This window comes from Misgurnus anguillicaudatus, chromosome 19 (genome assembly GCF_027580225.2).
Source record: "Misgurnus anguillicaudatus chromosome 19, ASM2758022v2, whole genome shotgun sequence".
Lineage (NCBI taxonomy): Eukaryota > Metazoa > Chordata > Actinopteri > Cypriniformes > Cobitidae > Misgurnus > Misgurnus anguillicaudatus.
Window position 1 is genome coordinate 39,149,946 of NC_073355.2, and position 20,148 is coordinate 39,170,093.

At 38.5% G+C, this 20,148-nt stretch overlaps 2 protein-coding genes and 1 long non-coding RNA gene across 3 annotated transcripts in view; all 3 read left to right on the forward strand.

Moving 5' to 3' along the window:
• The window catches only part of LOC141350842 (obscurin-like), a gene marked incomplete at its 3' end in the record, with an annotated part of 41,884 nt that extends 34,262 nt beyond the window's left edge, over positions 1 to 7,622 (forward strand). The window contains exons 21-27 of the mRNA XM_073856673.1: positions 5,075 to 5,356; positions 5,443 to 5,568; positions 5,704 to 5,874; positions 5,988 to 6,263; positions 6,715 to 6,979; positions 7,071 to 7,252; positions 7,468 to 7,622. Coding sequence (XP_073712774.1) covers positions 5,075 to 5,356; positions 5,443 to 5,568; positions 5,704 to 5,874; positions 5,988 to 6,263; positions 6,715 to 6,979; positions 7,071 to 7,252; positions 7,468 to 7,622 — 1,457 coding nt within the window. The remainder of the gene's footprint in view (positions 1 to 5,074; positions 5,357 to 5,442; positions 5,569 to 5,703; positions 5,875 to 5,987; positions 6,264 to 6,714; positions 6,980 to 7,070; positions 7,253 to 7,467) is intronic.
• An 8-nt stretch (positions 7,623 to 7,630) lies between these two features.
• On the forward strand, positions 7,631 to 10,947 carry LOC141351132 (uncharacterized). The gene is made up of 3 exons (XR_012359365.1): positions 7,631 to 8,005; positions 10,032 to 10,091; positions 10,192 to 10,947. It is a non-coding gene; the product is annotated as an uncharacterized lncRNA (long non-coding RNA).
• A 5,371-nt stretch (positions 10,948 to 16,318) lies between these two features.
• Positions 16,319 to 18,058, forward strand: LOC141351130 (T-cell ecto-ADP-ribosyltransferase 2-like). The gene is made up of 3 exons (XM_073857601.1): positions 16,319 to 16,440; positions 16,705 to 16,831; positions 16,910 to 18,058. The coding sequence occupies exons 2-3, from the start codon at positions 16,775 to 16,777 to the stop codon at positions 17,681 to 17,683; spliced, it is 831 nt and encodes a 276-aa protein (XP_073713702.1). The 5' UTR covers positions 16,319 to 16,440; positions 16,705 to 16,774; the 3' UTR covers positions 17,684 to 18,058.
• Positions 18,059 to 20,148: the final 2,090 nt, after the last annotated feature.

Consider the following 20,148-nt stretch of genomic DNA (forward strand, 5'->3'; position numbering starts at 1 on the left):
AAACTAGAGAAACCACTAATTTTGTCCCTTTCAAAAATTAACCATGGTTTTACTATAGTTAAAACAAAAAAACATGGTTACTGTAGTAAAACCACGGTGTTGCTGATAGCAATCAATACGCCAAAAAACCATGGTTACTGCACTTTTACCACAAAAAAACCTGGTTCATTTTCGTAAGGGGTGGCAGCATGTGATGATGTGGGGTGCTTTATTAAATCAGAATTACAGATGTGAAGATGTACTTTTATACTCTGCATAAGTTGCACATTACATAAACATTCTTGCGTTTCACTTCAACGATGGAAAAGTAGTGCTTATTATACTTTGTGTTTGCGACTGCTATCTTTGAGTTTGTTGTACTTCTCATCACTCTGTCATTGCGGGTGTGGGACTCACGGACTGCAGCGCGAGGACCGGGCTGCCTGTGAGTGTCTAGAAGCATCAGCCGCTGCTCGTTGAGAAGAGAGAGCGATACATGCTCTCGCATCAGTCTCCAATCATGCCAGAAAAGATCGCTAGATTTGTCCTAGTTGCTTTTTGTAAGTCGCTAAAGGGGTTTAGAAAGTTGCTAAATCTAGTGACAAAGTCACCAAGTTGGCAACACTGCACTGCACTTCCCGAACTGTGCATGTGTTTGTGTGTTAACTCTGCCTGCCTCTGGTTGGCTAACGATTGAAATTAAGCCAATCATCATCAGTTATGTGTCTCTCAGCCCCCAACACATACACACATACAAGAGAAAAACATTGCCTGTCTGGATGAGAGAACCTACACTGGTGAAAATCGCTTTAGTGAGATTAATTATAGTAACGCGAAGAATTTATTGTCAATAACGGTAACAGCATTATAACGGGGGAAACAGTAATTTATTTGATTACTCATTACTGAAAAAAATAACGCCGTTAGTAATGCCGTTTATTTAAAATGCTGTGAAAGGGCAGTTGGCGTCCAGGGAAGACTGGAGCACATCCAGGAGAGACTGGATGACAGCAGGAAAGTCTGCACCAGGGGTGGCAGGCTAGTTACCTTATCCACCAGTCCTTTAGTGGACACCTTAAAAAAACTACGAAGATGAAGAAAGGGAACCAACCCTGTGGCCCTCCGAGAGGCGGGGTGGAAGAAAGGCCAAACTTGACGGACTTCATGGTAATGACCGGAATGGATAAAGACAATTATTTAAAGGTTTTGAGAAGATGCAGGTGCGGATGGGAGAAAGTCACTACCTTCAGAGGTTTAAGGATTCACCAGGGGAAGAAGAAGTGTCAGGCGGGGGAAAAGCAGCAACATTGCTCTGCAACCGCAGGTCAGAGAAGTGGAGCCCAAAGCCAGGTCGCTAACCACAGTGCTGAGGGTTCCAGCGTTGCTGATGGAAGGCAGGTAGAGAACACAGGAGAGTCCTTGGCCGATACATATTCCTCTGAGGGTGGAACAGGAGAAAACATTCTTAGGACACCATCATCAATTAACCCCAGCAACCAGGAGCCAGGCCAGAGGACAGAGAAAGAACCCGGGCGGAGACAGCTAATCAAATGGCCAAAGGCAAATGAAGTAGCAGTGTGGCAGCAGTTCGATGATGACCTCAGCATTATTCTGGAGCAGACACTGCGTGGCCAGGTGGAAACCAAGCTGAATCGCATTGGAGACATCCTGTACGAGGAATGCAGAAGCAGGTTTGGAGTAGTGGCTGGGAAGCAAAAGGCCTCAAAGCAAAAGGGGAGGAGAGAGAGAGAGAGATCGAGCAACTTGTGAAAAAGCGTCGCCATCTCCGAAAGCAGTGGAGAAGGGCAAGCAAAGAGGAGAAGGAGGGCCTGAAGCCACTGTGAGAGGAGGTGAAGAAAAACTTAGCCAGCCTTCGGAGGGCAGAGCGCATCCGCAAACGAAGAAGGCGGAAGGAGAAGGAGAGGAGCAACTTCTTCAAAAACACCTTCAAGCATGCGAGACAGCTACTAGAGGACAAAAGAAATGGGAGCTGGAGATAACACAGTTACAACTGGAGAGTTTCATAAGGAAGCATTACAGTGACCCAGAAAAGTCATCGCCGTTGGGATCACCAGGTTATGTTCCTCATCCAGCCCCTCCATCCTTCCTGTTCAACGAAGATCCCCCCAAGCTCAATGAGGTAGCAGAAGTTGTACGGAAAGCAAGAGCAGCCTCAGCTCCAGGGCCCAATGGGGTATCGTACAAGCTGTACAAGTTCTGCCCAGGGGTCCAGAAATATCTGTGGCATCTCCTGAGAATGGCCTGGAAGAACAAAGTCATCCCTTCAGAGTGGCGACGAGCTGTTACAGTGTTCATCCCGAAGGAAACAAACTCGACCACCATTAGCCAGTTTAGGAGCATTGCACTCTTGAATGTTGAAGGCAAGGTTTTCTTCTCCATCATGGCCAAGAGGTTGACCACCTACCTCATAAGCAATGGGTACATCGACACAAGCTGCCAGAAGGCAGATGTACCAGGCTTCCCAGGATACGTGGAACACTCCGCAGTCATATGGGATCAGATCCAAAGAGCAAAAAGAGACAAAGGTGACCTTCATGTGGTACGGCTGGATCTGGCCAATGCATACGGGTCCGTCCCCCACCAACTCATCGAGTATGCCTTGGACTTTTTCTACATCCCTGTCTGGATTCGTGACCTTGTGGCTAAGTACTTTGAGGACATGAAGATGTGTTGGACCCATCAGGACTTCACAACAGGCTGGCAAAAGTTGGAAGTGGGCATTGCCATGGGATGTTCGATCTCTCCCATCCTGTTTGTAGCAGACTTTGAGATCATCCTGATTGGAGCAAGGGTGATGGTTGGAGGCATGAAGCTACCACCAGGCCAAAAGCTACCACCAGTGAGAGGCTATATGGATGACAATACCACCATACTACAGACAGCAGCATGTACAAGAAGACTGCTTAAGAGGATTGACGAGCTTGTGGGGTGGGCGAGGATGAAGATCAAACCCTCCAAATCGTGCAGCCTGTCCCTGAGGAAAGGGGTTAGAAGTGACCATACTGTCTTTGTCCCAGGTGGGGAAGAAATCCCCTTGCTGGCAAACAAGCCCGTTCGTAGCCTGGGCCGCACTTATACAGCAGACCTCTCTGATAGGCAGATGGGGGAAGCAGTGAGGAAACTGCTTGCAGATGGCCTCACCAGGATCAATCAGAGCCAGCTCCCTGGCAAGTATAAAGTGTGGAGCTACCAGTTCATACTGTACCCAAGGGTGATGTGGCCTCTGAAGATGAGCGAAGTTCCCTCCTTGGTGGCAGAAAAGATGGATGGGCTGGTAAACTCATTCATCAGTAAGTGGTTGGGTCTGCCGAGATTCCTATCAGATGTAGGCCTCTTTGGCAGGAACACACTACAGCTGCCACTGCGATCCATTGGCTTAGGATATAAGCAGAAGAAGGCTCGGATGGTGCTGGAGCTGAGGGAATCCACTGACCAACTAGTGAGAGCAGCTGGCCCTACCATACAAACAGGGAGGAAGTGGAAAGCCCAAGAAGAAGTGGACATGGCAATTAGCAGGCTGAAACATCGTGAAGTAGTTGGCAGAGTCCAGGAGGGACGAGCAGGCCTTGGAAGGAGCAAGACCCCCCTCTTCTGGTCAAAGGCCTCCAAGGAAGAGCGGAGAGCCATGGTGGTGGCAGAAGTGACAAGGACTGAGCAGGAGTGCCTTAACATCAAGGCAGTGTCTCAGAGTCAGCAGGCACGTTGGATGTCATGGGAAGGTGTCACGGATAGGCATTTGTCATGGTCTGATCTGTGGAAGATCCCCCAAGCCAGGCTCAGTTTCCTGATTAGATCCACCGATGATACTCTACCTTGTCCCAGAAACCTCCACCAATGGTTCGGCGCTGAGGAACTTTGTCCTCTTTGCAGCACCAGCAATGCAAGCCTCCAACACATCCTGTCGGGCTGCAAGACGGCATTGTCTCGAGGCTGCTACAGGTGGCGACACGATCTTGTGTTGAACAAATTAGCAGAGGTGGCAGAGTCATGCAGACAGGAGGCCAACGAGTAGATCCATCCAGTTCGCAAGGGCCGGAGAAAGAATCAACCAACCTTACCAGAGAGCAACATCTGGAGTTGTCTTATCTGGCAGGGAGTGGAACATGAGGGTTGATCTGGGGAGGCAGCTTCAATTCCCCAGAGAGATCACAGAAACTTTGCTCCGGCCAGACCTCATCCTATGGTCAGAGCCAACTAAGACCATCTTGTTGGTGCAGCTCACCGTCCCATGGGAGGAGGGAATGGAGGCTGCTAATGAGCGGAAACGTGCCAAGTATGCAGACCTGGTAGAAGACTGTAGAGAGGCTGGGTGGAAAGCCACCACGTATCCTGTTGAAGTGGGATGCAGGGGCTTTGTAGGGTCCTCAACGGTTCGCCTGCTCCGCGAGATGGGATGTACAGGAGCAGGGTGTCGAAAAGCCATTAAAGAACTGGCAGAGGAGGCAGAAAGGGGCAGCTTTTGGCTGTGGCTAAGGAGGAAGCATAGGAGTTGGGGGCCAAGTGACACCTAGGGCATCAGCAGGGGGTGGCAGGGAGTGATCCCTGCCATTGCTCCACCACCAGGAGATGCACTGGGGTTAAAGGAGCGAAACATCCATGACTTGTGGTCCCCAGCTGATGACCCGTTTTATGCCCTAAAGAGGTGGAGCACAACTGCACAAAGGCACCGGTGAAGGTGCGTCAGGCAGCAATCCCCAGCAGGTCGACCATCAGCCTGTATTTTGATAAGTTAGGGGGTGGCTTCCGCAGCGTTCCTACTCCCGCCCAGACAGGGTTCACTTCCCAGTCTGCCTAAATCACTAGCGACCAGCCTTTATTTAGTAAGCCCAGGTTCCGTCTCCTCTCACGTTCACAATTCGTTGGTCACGACATGACGTATCCATTCCTTCAGGGAACGAGGGTTACTGTACATACGTAACCAAGATGATCTCAGTATTTCTAAGCCTAACAGACTGCTTTTATTTTACTTTATTTATGTTTAATTTTACTACTGTGAATCTCAACAGCCTGAAATCATACTTTCACAATATCACACATTGTTTTAAATATTGTTTAATACATTGTGTTTGTACAGAGAGTCCTAAACCTGTAGTGAGTGTTTATCCTGACAAACAGCTGTTCAGAGGAGAAACTGTTACTCTGAGATGTGACATACAGGATACAGGAGACACTGAGTGGACATACAGCTGGACTGTAGAGAAGACAAATAACAGAAATATAATCACACAATGCAACACACAAGAGTGTAAAATTAACAACATTCAATACTATCACAGTGATAAATACACCTGTAGAGGAAAGATACGTAAACAAAACACTAAGATGAGTGATGCTGTTACACTGACTGTATCATCAGGTGAGTTTATATGTTTGTTCATCATTATTAGTGTGATGAAGAGATAAAGTGTAACATGTTATTCATGAGAGATTGATCACTTTCAGATAAACGACCGACAGTTTTAAGTGTTTCTCCACAGCAGTGGTTGACTGAAGGAGATTCAGTGACTCTGATGTGTGAGGTTATAAATTCATCTACAGGCTGGACATTCAACTGGTTCACTGTACAGAGTCTTTACTCAGGTAATATCTGATAACAGTCTCATAACAAATACATCAACTGGTTTAATTCAGAACATTGTTAAGGGTTAAATGAGAACGTCAGTATTTCATTAAAAGCATGTGTATCACATTTTGACTCTACAGTGAATAAATATGATTATGAGCTGGTGTCAAACAGCAGTGGAGGATCTAAAGGCATCTACACAGTGAGTTCAGTGACTGTGAAGCACACAGGAGTTTATATGTGCAGAGCAGAGAGAGGAGATCCAGTCTATCACACAGAGTACAGTAACACACAAACACTGTGGATCACTGGTGAGTTCATCACACACAACTAAACAACAACAATCTCTAACACTCAATGTCTTATATCATTCATTTATTTATTTGTCTCTTATAAAGATGATTTTCTGTCATTTTCTTCTCAGGTGTTTCTCCTTCAGTCTCTCTGATCATCAGACCCAACAGATCTCAACACTTCTCATCTGAATCTCTCTCTCTGAGCTGTGAGGATCACAGTAACTCTACTGGATGGACAGTGAGAAGATACACAGACAAACTGAAAAATTGTTCATCAGACTGGAGATCTACAGGAACAACATCTACATGTACAATCAGTTCTCTCTACACATCTGATACTGGAGTGTACTGGTGTCAGTCTGAATCTGGAGAGAAACTACATCCTGTTAATATCTCAGTACACAGTGAGTCTACAAATCATTGTTTATTCATTTTAGAGGCAGAGAATATATTCCCCCTTAGTGAAATGAAACAGATTCCATTAATTTCAATAATCAGTGGATATTAAATAAATATAGATTGTGTCATTTTCTGAAATATAAATGCAGATATTTGCTTCTGCAAAACTACACAATGCAAGTGTTGTGGGTGGCTGTTGCCAGGGTGCTCCAATGGTTTTTTAGACCAGCATTACAGTATATGGTTACAATGGTTTTCTTACTGGTTGCTAAGGTGTTGTTAGGGTCTCTATTATATTCTGGTCCCCAGATAATGGTTAAAGATTTTCATTTTAAGTCTATGGAATTTTAATTAAGTTTTATCATCTGCCAGATGTAACAAGCTGATAGAAAATGGAAAATCCCTCTGTTATATTTTTATAATTTGTAATCATCAGTCATTTCTTCTGTTTTGTAGATGTTGATGTGATTCTGGACAGTCCTGTTCATCCTGTGACTGAAGGAGATCCTCTGACTCTACGCTGTTTATATCGAGATAAAAAACCCTCTAACATGAGAGCTGAATTTTATAAAGATGGATCAGTGGTGCAGAATCAAACTACAAGAGACATGATGATCATCCCTACAGTCTCAAAGTCACATGAGGGTTTCTACTACTGTAAACACCCAGAGAGAGGAGAGTCTCCAAAGAGCTGGATCTCAGTCAGAGATGGTCTCTCTCCTCTAGAAACAGTGTTGAAATCTTTTTGCATATGCGGTAGTTATATTAGGTTGTATCTCTGCTTTTCCAGTCGCAGGATCTTCATCTCTTGGTCTTATTGTTGGTCTGTGTCTTGGACTGAGCTTCATGTTTTTGATATTTTTCTTGGTCCTGCTATGGTGCTACAAAAACAAAAAACGTTCTCAGTCTCCCTCAGCTGTCAGTCAACAGAAGAACATCAGCCAGACATCAGATCAGAAACAGGCTGAAGATGTTTACAATCCATTGCCGACTGGTCAGTCAGTACATTCATTTATTATGATCAGTGCAAGAAATCTGCTTTTATCATTTTGCAGGCATTATTTATGCTCTTACAGCAACATTACACGCTAACTAAAGATTAAACAATGGGATCACAAAAAAGTGACCTTTAAGGGTCAAATTATTTTCCTTTCCAATGTCTCAGGCTGAGAAGAAAACTCTTAATCATTTCTTTATTCTTTATTATAGACAATGTAAGTGAATCAGATCACATCTATCTTAATATTAAACTGAAATCTAAGAAAGAAATGAAGAAAAAGATGGAAGACAAGAAAGGTAAAACAAAACAATATTTCTATGAAGGCTTCACAAGACATAAAGCTTTGACAAATGGTCTTTTAAACTTTTTATTTATTACAAGAGATGCTGATCTTTATTCTATTACAACAGATAATAAAGACACAAGTGCAGATAATGTATTGATATCATTTAATGTTGTTTATCTCATGACAATAAAACAATTTTAAGGTTAAACTTTTCCTTTAGCAGTGTCTCAGGCCGGCCACAGTGATGTCATGTATTCACAGATCAACTTCAAGAAAAATAAACTAAAGAGCAAATGTAGAAACTACCAGAGGAGTAAAACTAAAGACTGAGAGGAGAAAACTCTTAATCATTTCTTTATTCTTCATTGTAGACAATGTAAGTGAAGCAGCTGATGACATCTATGCTAATATTGAAATGAAATCTAAGAAAGAAATGAAGAAAAAGAAGAAAGACAAGAAAGGTAAAATAAACAGCGATGACATCCGGAATCACAGATGTGGCTTTCTGTTGCTTTTATTGAACAGATCTACAAAACAGAAAGTTAAAGGGTTAATTCATCCAAAAATGAAAATTATGTCATTAATGACTCACCCGTAAGACCTCCATTCATCTGTGGAAAACAGTTTACAATGTTTTAGGGGCCAGTCACACCAAAAGCGCTTTAAACGCTTGCAAACGCAAGGCGCTACGCACTGCCTTTTTTTAAAAAAGAGCAGTGCGACGCGGCTTTTCATATTGCTAAGAAACCACCGAGTCAGCTGTCTTGTCAATCAAATATTGAAGCGTGAGCGCTGTGGTAATATTTTCATCAGAGCGCATTCCCGAAATTTCCGCACCGCTCGCTCATCCCAGAATGCCCTTTGGTAATTTGCTAGTTCGAGAATCTGTAAAAACGGCTAGCAATAAGTTATGAATTTCAAATATTGTTTTAATGAAGTCGCCAGCCTTATATAAAAATGAAAGAAATGAAACTAAGATGACAGAATAACTGTAGCGTCGTCTGCATCTAGATGCAGTTTTAAAGATTAAAATTACTTTGTATTTGTGTTGATCAGCTAAATTAAAGTATTACCATACCATAATATAACTGATTGCTTACCAGCATTAAAACCACTTAAAATAAAAACCTTTATAGTTCTCTGCTCCGTGGATGAGGAAGCTTCAGTCAAAAACGCCGGTGCCTTTAGAATTAACTGACTAAACTTACCTGGACATTTAGATATGAATTTTTTTCATCAACAGTATCTGCGTGGAACATTATAAACATTGATGATAATCTGCCGACTCGACTGATTCAGCACGTCCTCTATTTTACAGATTTTTTAATTAACGGCTTTTCGTTCGGTCCGCGTGAGCTAAACATTTTCATTCTGTAATTTGTTTTCACATAAGCTGTATTTCTACATATTTTAGACCAAGTAACACTCGGGATAAAATGTAAGTTGTTTTAGATAGCATTTAAGCCTGTTCTGAAATGACTAAAATGATCTATCCAGATTAATTTAGCCAAAATAATGATTTATTCGTTTTCATACTATATACACGTTAAATTATCTACTAATATACTATTGAAAATGCCATAAATAAATACTCATGGCCTTCTGTATTGCATTCGTTTTGTACATTTACAGGTTCATAAATACTGTCTAATTTTAATTTCTTTAAGACAGAGCTGTGTTCTGTATTTACTGATGCGCTGTATATTTGCACTTAAAAAACCTTCTTGTTAAGAAACTGTTCTTTAATTTATTTTAGTTTTTTCAAATAATATATTAATATAATAGTATAGTTTGTTAATCTTTTTCTCATAAGGGGAACGAAGTATTATAATATTTCGTAATTACTTATTACATTTATTATTACTTAAAATTGTGAATTAGTAAAACATGTGGATGTCGTGGAAACAAATTGTTAATTTGAATTATATCCGGAGCTCCGTATCAGTTAAACTAGGTCTAATAGCCAACACACAACTGTACATAACTACGATTTATCAGCTAATACTTTAATTAAATGCAATTATCCAAGAACGTCAATACAGAAAACAATTAGGCTTACTAATTTTTTTTATGTCGGAGCGGGATCTGAGCGGGAATTGGTTTATTTGCGAGCGTGAGCGGAAAGTTAACGGAGCGCTTGGTTGGGCGGTGAGCGACTGAGTGGAGCGCTTGATCCGCTCTGCTTCGCTCACATGCTCTGTCTGGTGCGCCCGAGCTTCGTTTCCAATCTGAGGGATTAGGACATTTGCAACATGCACCATTTTTTAAAATATAACAATACCAAAATAGCTTGAATACAGCTTACGTCACACTCAGACTGTTAACGAAGCTCGGGCGCACAAGATAACACGTCAGCAGCGTCATACGTCATATTTAATTTTGTTGTTTAATATCTATAAACATAGCTAAACTGTCATCTTTTTTCGGAAGTTAACTGTGAATGTTGGGTTGTTTATAATGAAGTTTCCCAATTCTTGCCACTTTTAGGGAATACCAGGGAAGGTGGGAAAAATGTTTACTCTAAACTGAAGAAAGAAGGAGGTCAAGGTGAGATAAACTAAAATATTAAACAAAATGAAAATAGCATCTATAATCATCACTAATCTGTATTCAGTTTCTAATTTAGTCTTTTGCATTTTTTTTTCAGTTGTTGCTTTTGGATCTGTTGATGTGGAATATTATTAGAGGAGGAAAAGACGGCAGTACAGTAGCTAATGCTTAATATTATCATAATATAAAGCTTCAAGTGCATCAGAGTAATGCTTCCTAAACTTTGATTTTCTAATAGCATAAAAGAGTTTACTTATCAGAATATGCGGAGCTCAGATGCTCCCTCTAAAATGAGAGAATGATATTAACCGAATGCTCTCGGCACGTATACATTCATCAAATACTTTTGTTCCACTTAATCCCAGTTTCAGGCCATTCAGAAATACCAGTTTATTGGCAGAATCCATCAAGAGTCTGTTTAAAATGCTCATTTACATAAGAACCTATAGTAAAAAAAACTTTTTACTATACTAAAACTAAAGTTTCTGTTTTGTTTACAAATCTGTACAGAATTTGGGATTTTACAACTTTTTTGTGTTTATTCTTCAGTTCTTTATTGTATTTTTAGTTAATTGCTTAGGTTTATTAGATTTTGTATATAAGGACTCAAATAAGACAGTAGTATAGTTTGAAGAGCGTGTGCTTTTAATCTTTGATATTTTTGGTTCATGACATGATGTTGTACATTAAGCCACACGTTAAGGTGTAAAGTTGTTGCTAAGTAAAGCCTGTTTGTGTCTTGCAAACATCCTCACAGTCACATTGAAAACTATGATTGAATCTCAGATGTTATAATAGTAACTATGACAAACCCTTCATTTAATATTCACATGTATTCAGTTATCTTAAGAGCAGACCTAAAATAAAATAATACCTATTTTTTAATCATTGTAACTCTCTGTTCATGATATGCATGTGTTGTCAAATTGTTGTGCATGACATTTTTTTTACCTCTCTTGAAATATTGAAATTTGTTCTACCCTTATACTGTAATTTAAATGGCCTTTATGAGAGCGTCAATAAAAGCTCTGGCTGACCTGCCAACGACGCTAAAGAAAACATGTAGTGGACGTTCTGACCCCCGAATGCATTCTCTGAACTCCTCTCAGGCGGAGGTTTCCGCCTTCCGATTGCTTGCCACCGAACATTTCTGCCTTCCGATTGGTTGCTGCCGAACTGCGTTATATCTCATTACCATAAAGTTGAGCTGATTTTAACTCTTATTGACGCTCACGCTGTACATGACACGCCCCGCCGCTGCTCGCCGCCAGCTCTCATTGAAAATGAATGACTTCCGGCCACTTTGACGCTCTCGCCGGTGGCAGTCTGAATGCACAGTAACCGAGACAGTGAAATGACAGCTAACTATAGACCCAATATAGTTCGACTATGAGTAATTTACTTCTACCTTGCTGTTTATGCCAAAATAACTTGCTACAGAAAGAGGTACGGTATTCCATCATGTAAGCAAAGTCAACAAGTGTTGAAAGTGTTCGCTTTTATTTCTTTTACATGGTCTAAGCGTATATGCTTTGTCTATTCTTGGACTAGACGTTTCACTGACAGCCCAAAATTTGCCTTGTTTTAGCCTGAATTGCTTGCTTGGGCTTGTCAGCTTTATTGAAAATGTTTTTTCTTAAGTGCTTTACATAATCTATTAAAAGATCAACCAGTGAATATAAAGGTATCACATGTTATGAAAACATGAATCAGACTGGATATGATGCATTGCATTTGGACTTTTCACAGTGACTTATTTAAAGATTTTTTACATTAATAGAAAACGCCTCCTTCAGCATCTTTATTTCTACGTACCCATTTCTTGCAAGCCTACCATACACTGTTAAAGTATTACACCATCTACAGGTCATAACAGGAATAACAACTAATCACACGCATCTGGATTCAGACTCAATCAGGATGTTGACCTCTGCAGCTCTTATTCTCATAGTCACCAGTAAAGGTCTCCCATAAGCTTACATTTTGAGTGTAAATATTACAATATTACGTGACAACTGATGATGTGAAGTTACTATTTTTCATTGCAGGATCACAGCCTGGCTGCTGAAGGAAATATATATATCCATTAGGTATGGCAATGGATTCAGATACAGGCACTTGTGATCCTATACTGTAGCAATAAGAAAAAAATAACATCATTAGTAGTCATAATTGTATTGTAATATACAGACTCATAATTCAGTCTTACCTGTCCTAGGGCAACTTTACTGGTGAGAATAAGAGCTGCAGTGGTCAATATCCTGATTTAGTGGAAAACAAATGGAAATACAGTAGTACAATAATGAAGCTAATAAGATGCGAGTATAAAATTTGCATAAATAACATAATACCTAGCCGTAATGCTTCCGTGACCGATAGCAGCGCTATTTTGGTGGAGTTATCTTATGGTTCAAAGTGTGATAAAAATGGTGGCACAGAATAAATAAGACAAATATTGTTCCTTACTAAATATTTTAGACCGTGATACATATAGCTAACCAAAACTCCATTTCAAGCAAGTTGCATAGTTTACACTTGGGGGTCATATCAAATCAAATCAACTTTATTTCTATAGCACTTTACAGCACCCACAAGGTGCCCAAAGTGCTTCACATCGGAAATAACACATCATTTTAAAACACAACATACAAATAAAATAAAGGAAAGAAAACAAAGAAAACAAACGTATTCAGGAACAACATAAATCAAATAAATACTTTAAATTCATTTTAGTTAAAACAAATTGATTTCTGGATCTACAGGCCTGCTTTGACCTGACAGATTGGCCAATCTTTAGGAGCTGGGCATCGAGTCTGGATGATGGTACTGCAGTCGTCATTGCTTAAATTTGTTTCTGCATGGAGCTCTGTATCCCAGTACGATCTATTTGCCAATATCCTAACAAGAAGCCCTGGATGAACGGCAACGTACGTCGGAGAGCTATCAAAGCTGCCAAAGGATGATAAAGAGAGAAATTGGAGCAGGGTTGTACGGTCTTAATTCGCATCGGATGTGGTAGGGACTGCGGGTGCTTACAGACTACAAGACTTGGCAGGATCTCCCGGACGAATTGAACAGATTCTTTGCCCGCTTCGAAGCCACCAACTCGGACTACCCAGGCCTATGAACTGCATGGCAGTCATCAGATACTGTTGATTTTCAGGGAACAGAGACTGATGTGCATGAGACTTTTAGTAGGGTAAATGGACGTTAATCTGCCGGCCCGGACAGCATTCCATCCCGTGTTCTTAAGTTATCCACAATAAGCTCCGGTTTTCACTGATGTATTTAATCTGTCCTGTCTATGTGTGCGGTGTTTTGAGGAAACCATCATTATACCTATACCTAAGAAAACTCCTGTCTCTTGTTTAAACGATTAAAGACCTATTGCTTTAACATCTGTGATATGAAATGCTTAGAAAAACTGGTTATTTCATTTATTCAACATAATATCCCTGCTACCCTCGATCCGTTGCAGTTTGCCTATCGTGCTAAACGATCTGTAGATGATGCTATTTCACTTGCATTGCAACAAAAAATGCCTACCTCAGAATGTTGCTTATTGATTATAGCTCTGCCTTCAACACTATTGTTCCATCTAAGTTAGTGTTAAAGCTCGAGGCCTTGGTTTGGGCAACACTATCTGTAATTGGCTATATTTGATTTTCTGACATACAGGCCCCAAGTTGTAAGGATAGGCAAAGCATTCTCATCCACCTTAGTGCTTAGGACCGGGGCCCCGCAAGGCTGCTGTCTCAGCCCCTTACTGTATAGCCTGTTTACACATGACTGTGTAGCTACTTGCAATTTAAATTTGATCATAAAGTTTGCAGATGACACTCCCTTGGTTGGCCTTATAAGTAACAATGACGAGTCAGCCTACAGGAAGGAATCTTATCTTGTGGTGCCATGATAACAACCTTTTCCTTAATGTCGATAAGACCAAGGAAACTATTATTGACTTTAGAAAGGCCGGAGTAGTTCACACTCCCATTACCATCAATGGAGAGATTGTTGATAGCTATAGATTTCTAGGCATAAACATCTCAGACACTCTAGCATGGTCATTGAACTCCTAAGTGCATCCTCAAGAAGGCACAACAACGCATTTATTTTCTGAGGCGCCTTAAAAAGTTTGGCCTGAGTACCAGAGCACTTGTGAACTTTTACAGATGCACCATTGAGAGCGTTCTTTCCTTTTGTATCACAGTGTGGTATGGGAACACAACCTTCAATGATCGTAAACAATTGCAAAGAGTTGTTAAGTCAGCAGTCAGGATTACAAATGCTGACCTACCTGATCTTCGCAACATTTATGTTTCACGTTGCAAGAGGAAAGCTGATTGTATTATTAGTGACCCCAATCATCCCCCTCATGCTTTGTTTTCTCCCCTACCATCTGGGAGACGCTACCGTAGCATTAAAGCCAGTACCACCCGTCTCAGTAATAGTTTTTTTTCCACAGGCGGTCGGACTGTTAAATAGTTGATGCACTTTTTTGTCTTGCACTATGCACTTTCGGTCAATGTCTCTTGTAAGTATTTTTGTATGTCTGATATACTGCATGTGTGTGAAGGAGCAAAATGCATTTCATTGTATTTTACTAAATACATACGACGATAATAATAATAATATTTTTCAATACATTTCTTTAAATGTAGACATTCAGCACCAGCATAGGTTTAGATTGCAGCATCAGTGCTTCCTCAAAAGGACACCAAGTCGCTTATTTTGTCCTTTTTATGCAGTTTACATTTAGTGTGTTGAAATGTATGACAGGAATCAGTTCTCCTTCCTAAAAAAAATAATTTTCTTGGTATTTATTTTCTGCTTGTCTATCGACTTCTTTATTTGGACTAATGTTGTAATAGTTCAAATTCAGAGGAACTTGATGTTTATTTGTTTAAGAGAAAGAAATGCAGAACTTTTAATATCTATCAATCTTTATATTCATTGACAATGAACAACGTTATGTTTATTAGGAGTAATGTGACAACAAATCGTGTTTTATCAGAATACCAGTTTCCACATTGTGTGGCTGTAGATAACAACACTATTACAACACTGTATAAAATGCAGCATGAAGTTAAAACTTGGTTTCGCAAGTCAATTTAATCTATTTTAAGTTTTGACTTGGAAAAAAAGTTGACATTAACAAATTAAGTCAAACAAGTTAAAGTAACACAAAAACATTTTTTTTTTTACGGTGAAGACTGCTCTGATAAACTTATGTTTGATACAAACCCACAAAATATAAAATCATCACCATTTTGGAAAATTCAACAATTGGTGTTCACATTATCACCTTTTTAGGTTAACATTGTTGCACAAGAAATACCATTACTTTTTACTTTATTTCTAAATTATAAAAAATAAAAAATAAATCTTAATTTTAAGTAATGTAGCTGTATTTAAATGCCTATATAATAGGTTGCTGTCCAGCTGACTAATAAGTTTAGAAAACTACAGTAATTTCAATGTCAATGTTTCAAGGCCATTTAAAGGACAATTCGGTATTTTACACTTAAAGCCCCGTTTTCAGATTGTTTATGATGAAATAGAATGGTTTTGATTGAAATTTGGACATATGATGCTGGCCCGAGAATTTTCGGGTGTTTGTTGTATCAGCCCCCACCTCTTCAATGGGTACATAGGTGCACTGGAACAATCCTTCTTAAAATGCATTAAACTTTCATTTACAAAAACGTGAACTTACCGAGTGGTCAGGGGTGTTCACTGATATGCTCACACAAAAATCGATGCAAAAGATGCTTTGTTAATGGATTTTAGGAAGGATTGTTCCAGTGCACCTATGCAGCCATTGGGGTGGGTGGGGGGGTGATACACCCAGTGAATGACACGTTATGCATTTTGTCTGTGCTTCTCAAACAGCAAGAAATTGTAAGATTTGATGTATGGTTAATTCAATGAGGCAGCGGCATATTGACTTTTGTGTATTGCACATGTTGCACATTATAAATGTACTAATGATGTCAAGTCAGCATATCGCTTAAACAAATCTATTTGTGTCTTTCCAAATTCCTGACACAGACAGATGAAAAACTGTGTGATAGGATTCTCAGATGTTATAGGGGAACTGTTTTCTTCAGTTTTTCTGAGTACTGATGATGTTTTTCTATGTATTGGGTGTCTTTGACTACGCCTTCTACTTTTAAATTGTATAAAACGGTCTTAGTTTGTTCGTCTATGACACTCATTGTTCATGCATACAGGTATGATCTCGTAATTTTATGAACTGAACTTTAACTTTAATACTTTGAAATTTGTTACTCTATTTATCAAATCCTGGAAGAAAAATCACTTGAAGGTCTTAAAATCTGAAAAGGTTTGTTACTGTAAATTATTTCATTTCAAAAAGGAGGCTTATGATTTGATATTTACATGGTTAAAACAATATGTTTGCTTGATCAGTTTTAAATAATGTTTTATATGGCTCTTTAAACAAAATGGGTCAAAATACGAAATATTGAAATCTCCCTTAGTTGTAAATGGATATGCAGCTGCAATGTGCAATTTTGTATTGTGCATACATTTTTTTTAAAGTATGATTTTGGCTTTGTAACACAATATTGCATTTGTTGTCTTACAGCTGCTTCGCTGTACTTTATTCTAACCTGATCTCCATTCGTTGTTCATCTGAGGATTCAGACTATATCAGGATGTTGTCCACTGCAGCTCTTATTCTCATTGTCACCAGTAAAGTTGTCCTAGGAATGGTAAGACTGAAATATGAGTCTGTATATTATTGTACAAACATAATTACTGAGGATGTTATTGTTATTTCTCATGGCTAGGATGACAGAGTGTCTGTTAAAGAAGAGATTTATCCATTGGATATGGCAAAGAATTCAGTCGATGACCGGTATGAAGGTTGTACAGAGACGATGGCAAACCTGGTGAAGAAAAAATATTTAAACAAAGAAATCATTCCTAGAATACTTCACTTTAAAGAAGATAATACAATGAAAAATGAAGATAACTTGAATGGCAACCATTTAAGTGCCATTTTTGCGTACACTGGTGGTCACATCCACAACGAATTCAATCATGATGTTAGGACCGGTAAACAACAATACAAAAACAAGACATTCAAATGGTATTCACTTCACTTTTTCTTGACAGAAGCGATACAGATTCTTAAGAGAACACAAAATGAATGTCATTTAACTTATCGTGGTACCAGTGATAAGTTTAATGAGAATATTAAAAATAATACAGAGATTCGTTTTGGCTCATTTGCGTCCTGCTCTCTTAAACGTGAAGGAACAATTATGTTTGGAAAAGAATCTTGTTTTGAAATCAAGACTTGTTATGGTGCTAATGTGACAAAATACTCCCAGTTTAAAAATGAGACCGAGGTGCTGATTCCTCCATATGAGAAATTTAAAGTCACCGCTATCAGAAAGAAAGGTGAGAAGGATGCCTGGTGTAACACTGTGTTTGTGTTAAAGAGCTCTGGGATTAAAAGTAATTTAAACTGTGCAGTGGCATCAGTCGAGCACAAGAAATTCAGTATTAAATCAGCTTTTAACCGTTTGTTAAATAAGCTAGGTATTAAAAAATCATAAGTGTCAAAAAACTCTCCATTTCTTACCCTTTTCATTCTGCATTTTAAACTAAAATATGAGATACAAGGCATTTTATAAACTGCATGAATAAATTACACTTAGCCTATATTCTATTTTGTATGTTGTTCTCATGACATAGCTCTTTAAGATAATTGATTCTGATCAGCGGTGACATTTTAAGGCCTGTTATACTCCAATAACAATTGCTTATACTAACACACCACATATTCATGTACTTTGAGTTATCTTAACCTATATGACTTATATGTTTAATGTATCACTTTGGTGTTTTTGTCTCATTACATGTTTGAATTTGATACTTTCAAATCAGGATTTGTTTCTAATTATCTACTTTAGCCAAAAATGTGGCAAGTAAACATTCAGTTATTTATTCAACTAAAGTAAAGGATAATACATGCCCTCGGAATATTTGTCGTAAAATTATAGCAAATATTTAGTAACCGTTTTCTGCCAAATTAATTACCATTATGACAATTTTAGTAAAACCATGGTTAATTTGTTACTATACTAAAAAAAACTTTTAAAATGTGTTTTATTTATTTATTTATTTTTTTGTAAGGGTTTATTTTGCAATTATAACCGGCTTTTCACTTACTTATCACTTGATTATAATTACATGGGTGGGTGAATAATCCTGAAGATGATCACTAAAATTAATAACATTTTTAAGAAGTTTCTTTTTAATTGAAAGACTAAATAAAGATCTAAACATCTGATCAAATTTTTTACAGTTAGTTCAGAGCATTAATATCTGCTTGCAGAATTAAAGAAATGTTCTCCACAACTGGGTCATTCTTTATTTGTGTTGATAAGTGGTCTCCCTCAACAGATGAAATAAACTTTATAATAAACCAATAAATAAATAAAAAATCCATGTTTGTAGGATAAAAACAATTTGTTAACAATAACATATTTTTGTATACATTTAGTATTTGTTTAAGAGAGTTTGAGAGATTGCATTTGTAAGTCAATATGCTATGTAATTAAATGTTTTAGAAAATCATGTGATCACACTTTATTTTACGGTATCAATGTTACAGTGTAATTATACATTTAAGTACTAAGTAATAATCATTAACAACATGTACTTAGGGTTGGGGTTAGGAATAGCTTTTGGTTTATGATTAGTTGCATGTAATTAAGCATAATTAACTGTTATTACAATAATAATTACATGTAGCATGTGTAACAAAGACACCATAAAATAAAGTGTTACCGAAAATGTTTCTTTGTTTGTAAGTTTAATTATGCTAGTTCATGAAACATTCATCCTTCTGACTGATAACGCTACCATTTTGCCTACTTTTTGTTTCTAGAAAGATTTAATGAGAAACATGTGCATAATTAAAAGAATAACTAAAGTGTTAATAATGTTTGCCCTAAATAGAAATAAAAACAAATAATACACTTTAATTAATGGCTTTATTATGTTAAATAATGAATTTTTCTTAAAAACACATTTTTAGAAAAACCATTGCAATGATTGTGTAGAAAGTCAAAGTATAACATGTTTGGACTGAGATTGTGTTGCTTATACAGCTTTTGACCTGCAAGTGGCGCCATATTTATGTGTTTTCGAGTGCTTTGAAACAGTGAATCATTTTTCGAAGCAATTGGTTCAATTGATTCGAAGCTTCGAAAAGCTATGTTTCTCCCATCACTAAGGATAAGTGAAAATTTGGGACATTTAAACATGTGATTTTAGCTTGCTTAGTGTAAAACCCAACAAAATTTGGATGAACTATCCCTTTTACACCACAGACAATTTGATATTTGATAAAGTCATTGGTTAAATGTCCAAATGCACAGTCCTTTGCTTTATCTGTCAGGTATGCTTCAATTGTCTGATTCATACCCTGTGCTCTCGTGAAAAAACATATGCCTCAGATGCGTAACGTTATTCTTCGGCTCACAGTATTCTCTAAACTTTTCGTTGAGCACTTTCAGATGATCCTCATTATCAAAGTCCATTATCAAGGTAGCGATGGGTTATACAAATAAATCACCGAGACATGAGATAGACGTGACACTAACTGCATGGTCTTGTTCTGCAAGTTGCAACTCTAAATAGAGCACCATCAACAGGTAAGGAGCATACTCTATACCCATTACTATACATTACATCGACATATCACGCAAATAAAAGACACATATATGAATGTGATAACTACATTAGCCTGGCTTCAGAAGGGGACCTAAAGTATGTGTGAGTCAGACCCTGCTGAAAAAACAATAAAACCATTACAGAAAATTCTAATAGTTTCCATTAAAATACCAATAGGAACCATTAGCTTTTACCATTAAAACCACTACACTGTAGTGTGTTTTGGGCATATTCCATTAGAACCAACACATAGAACCAATAGAACCAATACATAGAACCAATACTGTCACGACTGGGATGCAGGAGTGAGGAAGTTAGGACGCAAGTGCAGAGTTCACAA

What these genes read in the sequence shown, in the direction of transcription:
- LOC141351130 (XM_073857601.1), top strand. Translation starts at nt 16,775, where the DNA reads ATGTTGTCCACTGCAGCTCTTATTCTCATTGTCACCAGTAAAGTTGTC. An exon ending in GTAAAGTTGTCCTAGGAATG is followed by an intron (nt 16,832 to 16,909) that starts GTAAGACTGAAA and finishes TCTCATGGCTAG; the next exon opens with GATGACAGAGTGTCTGTTAA.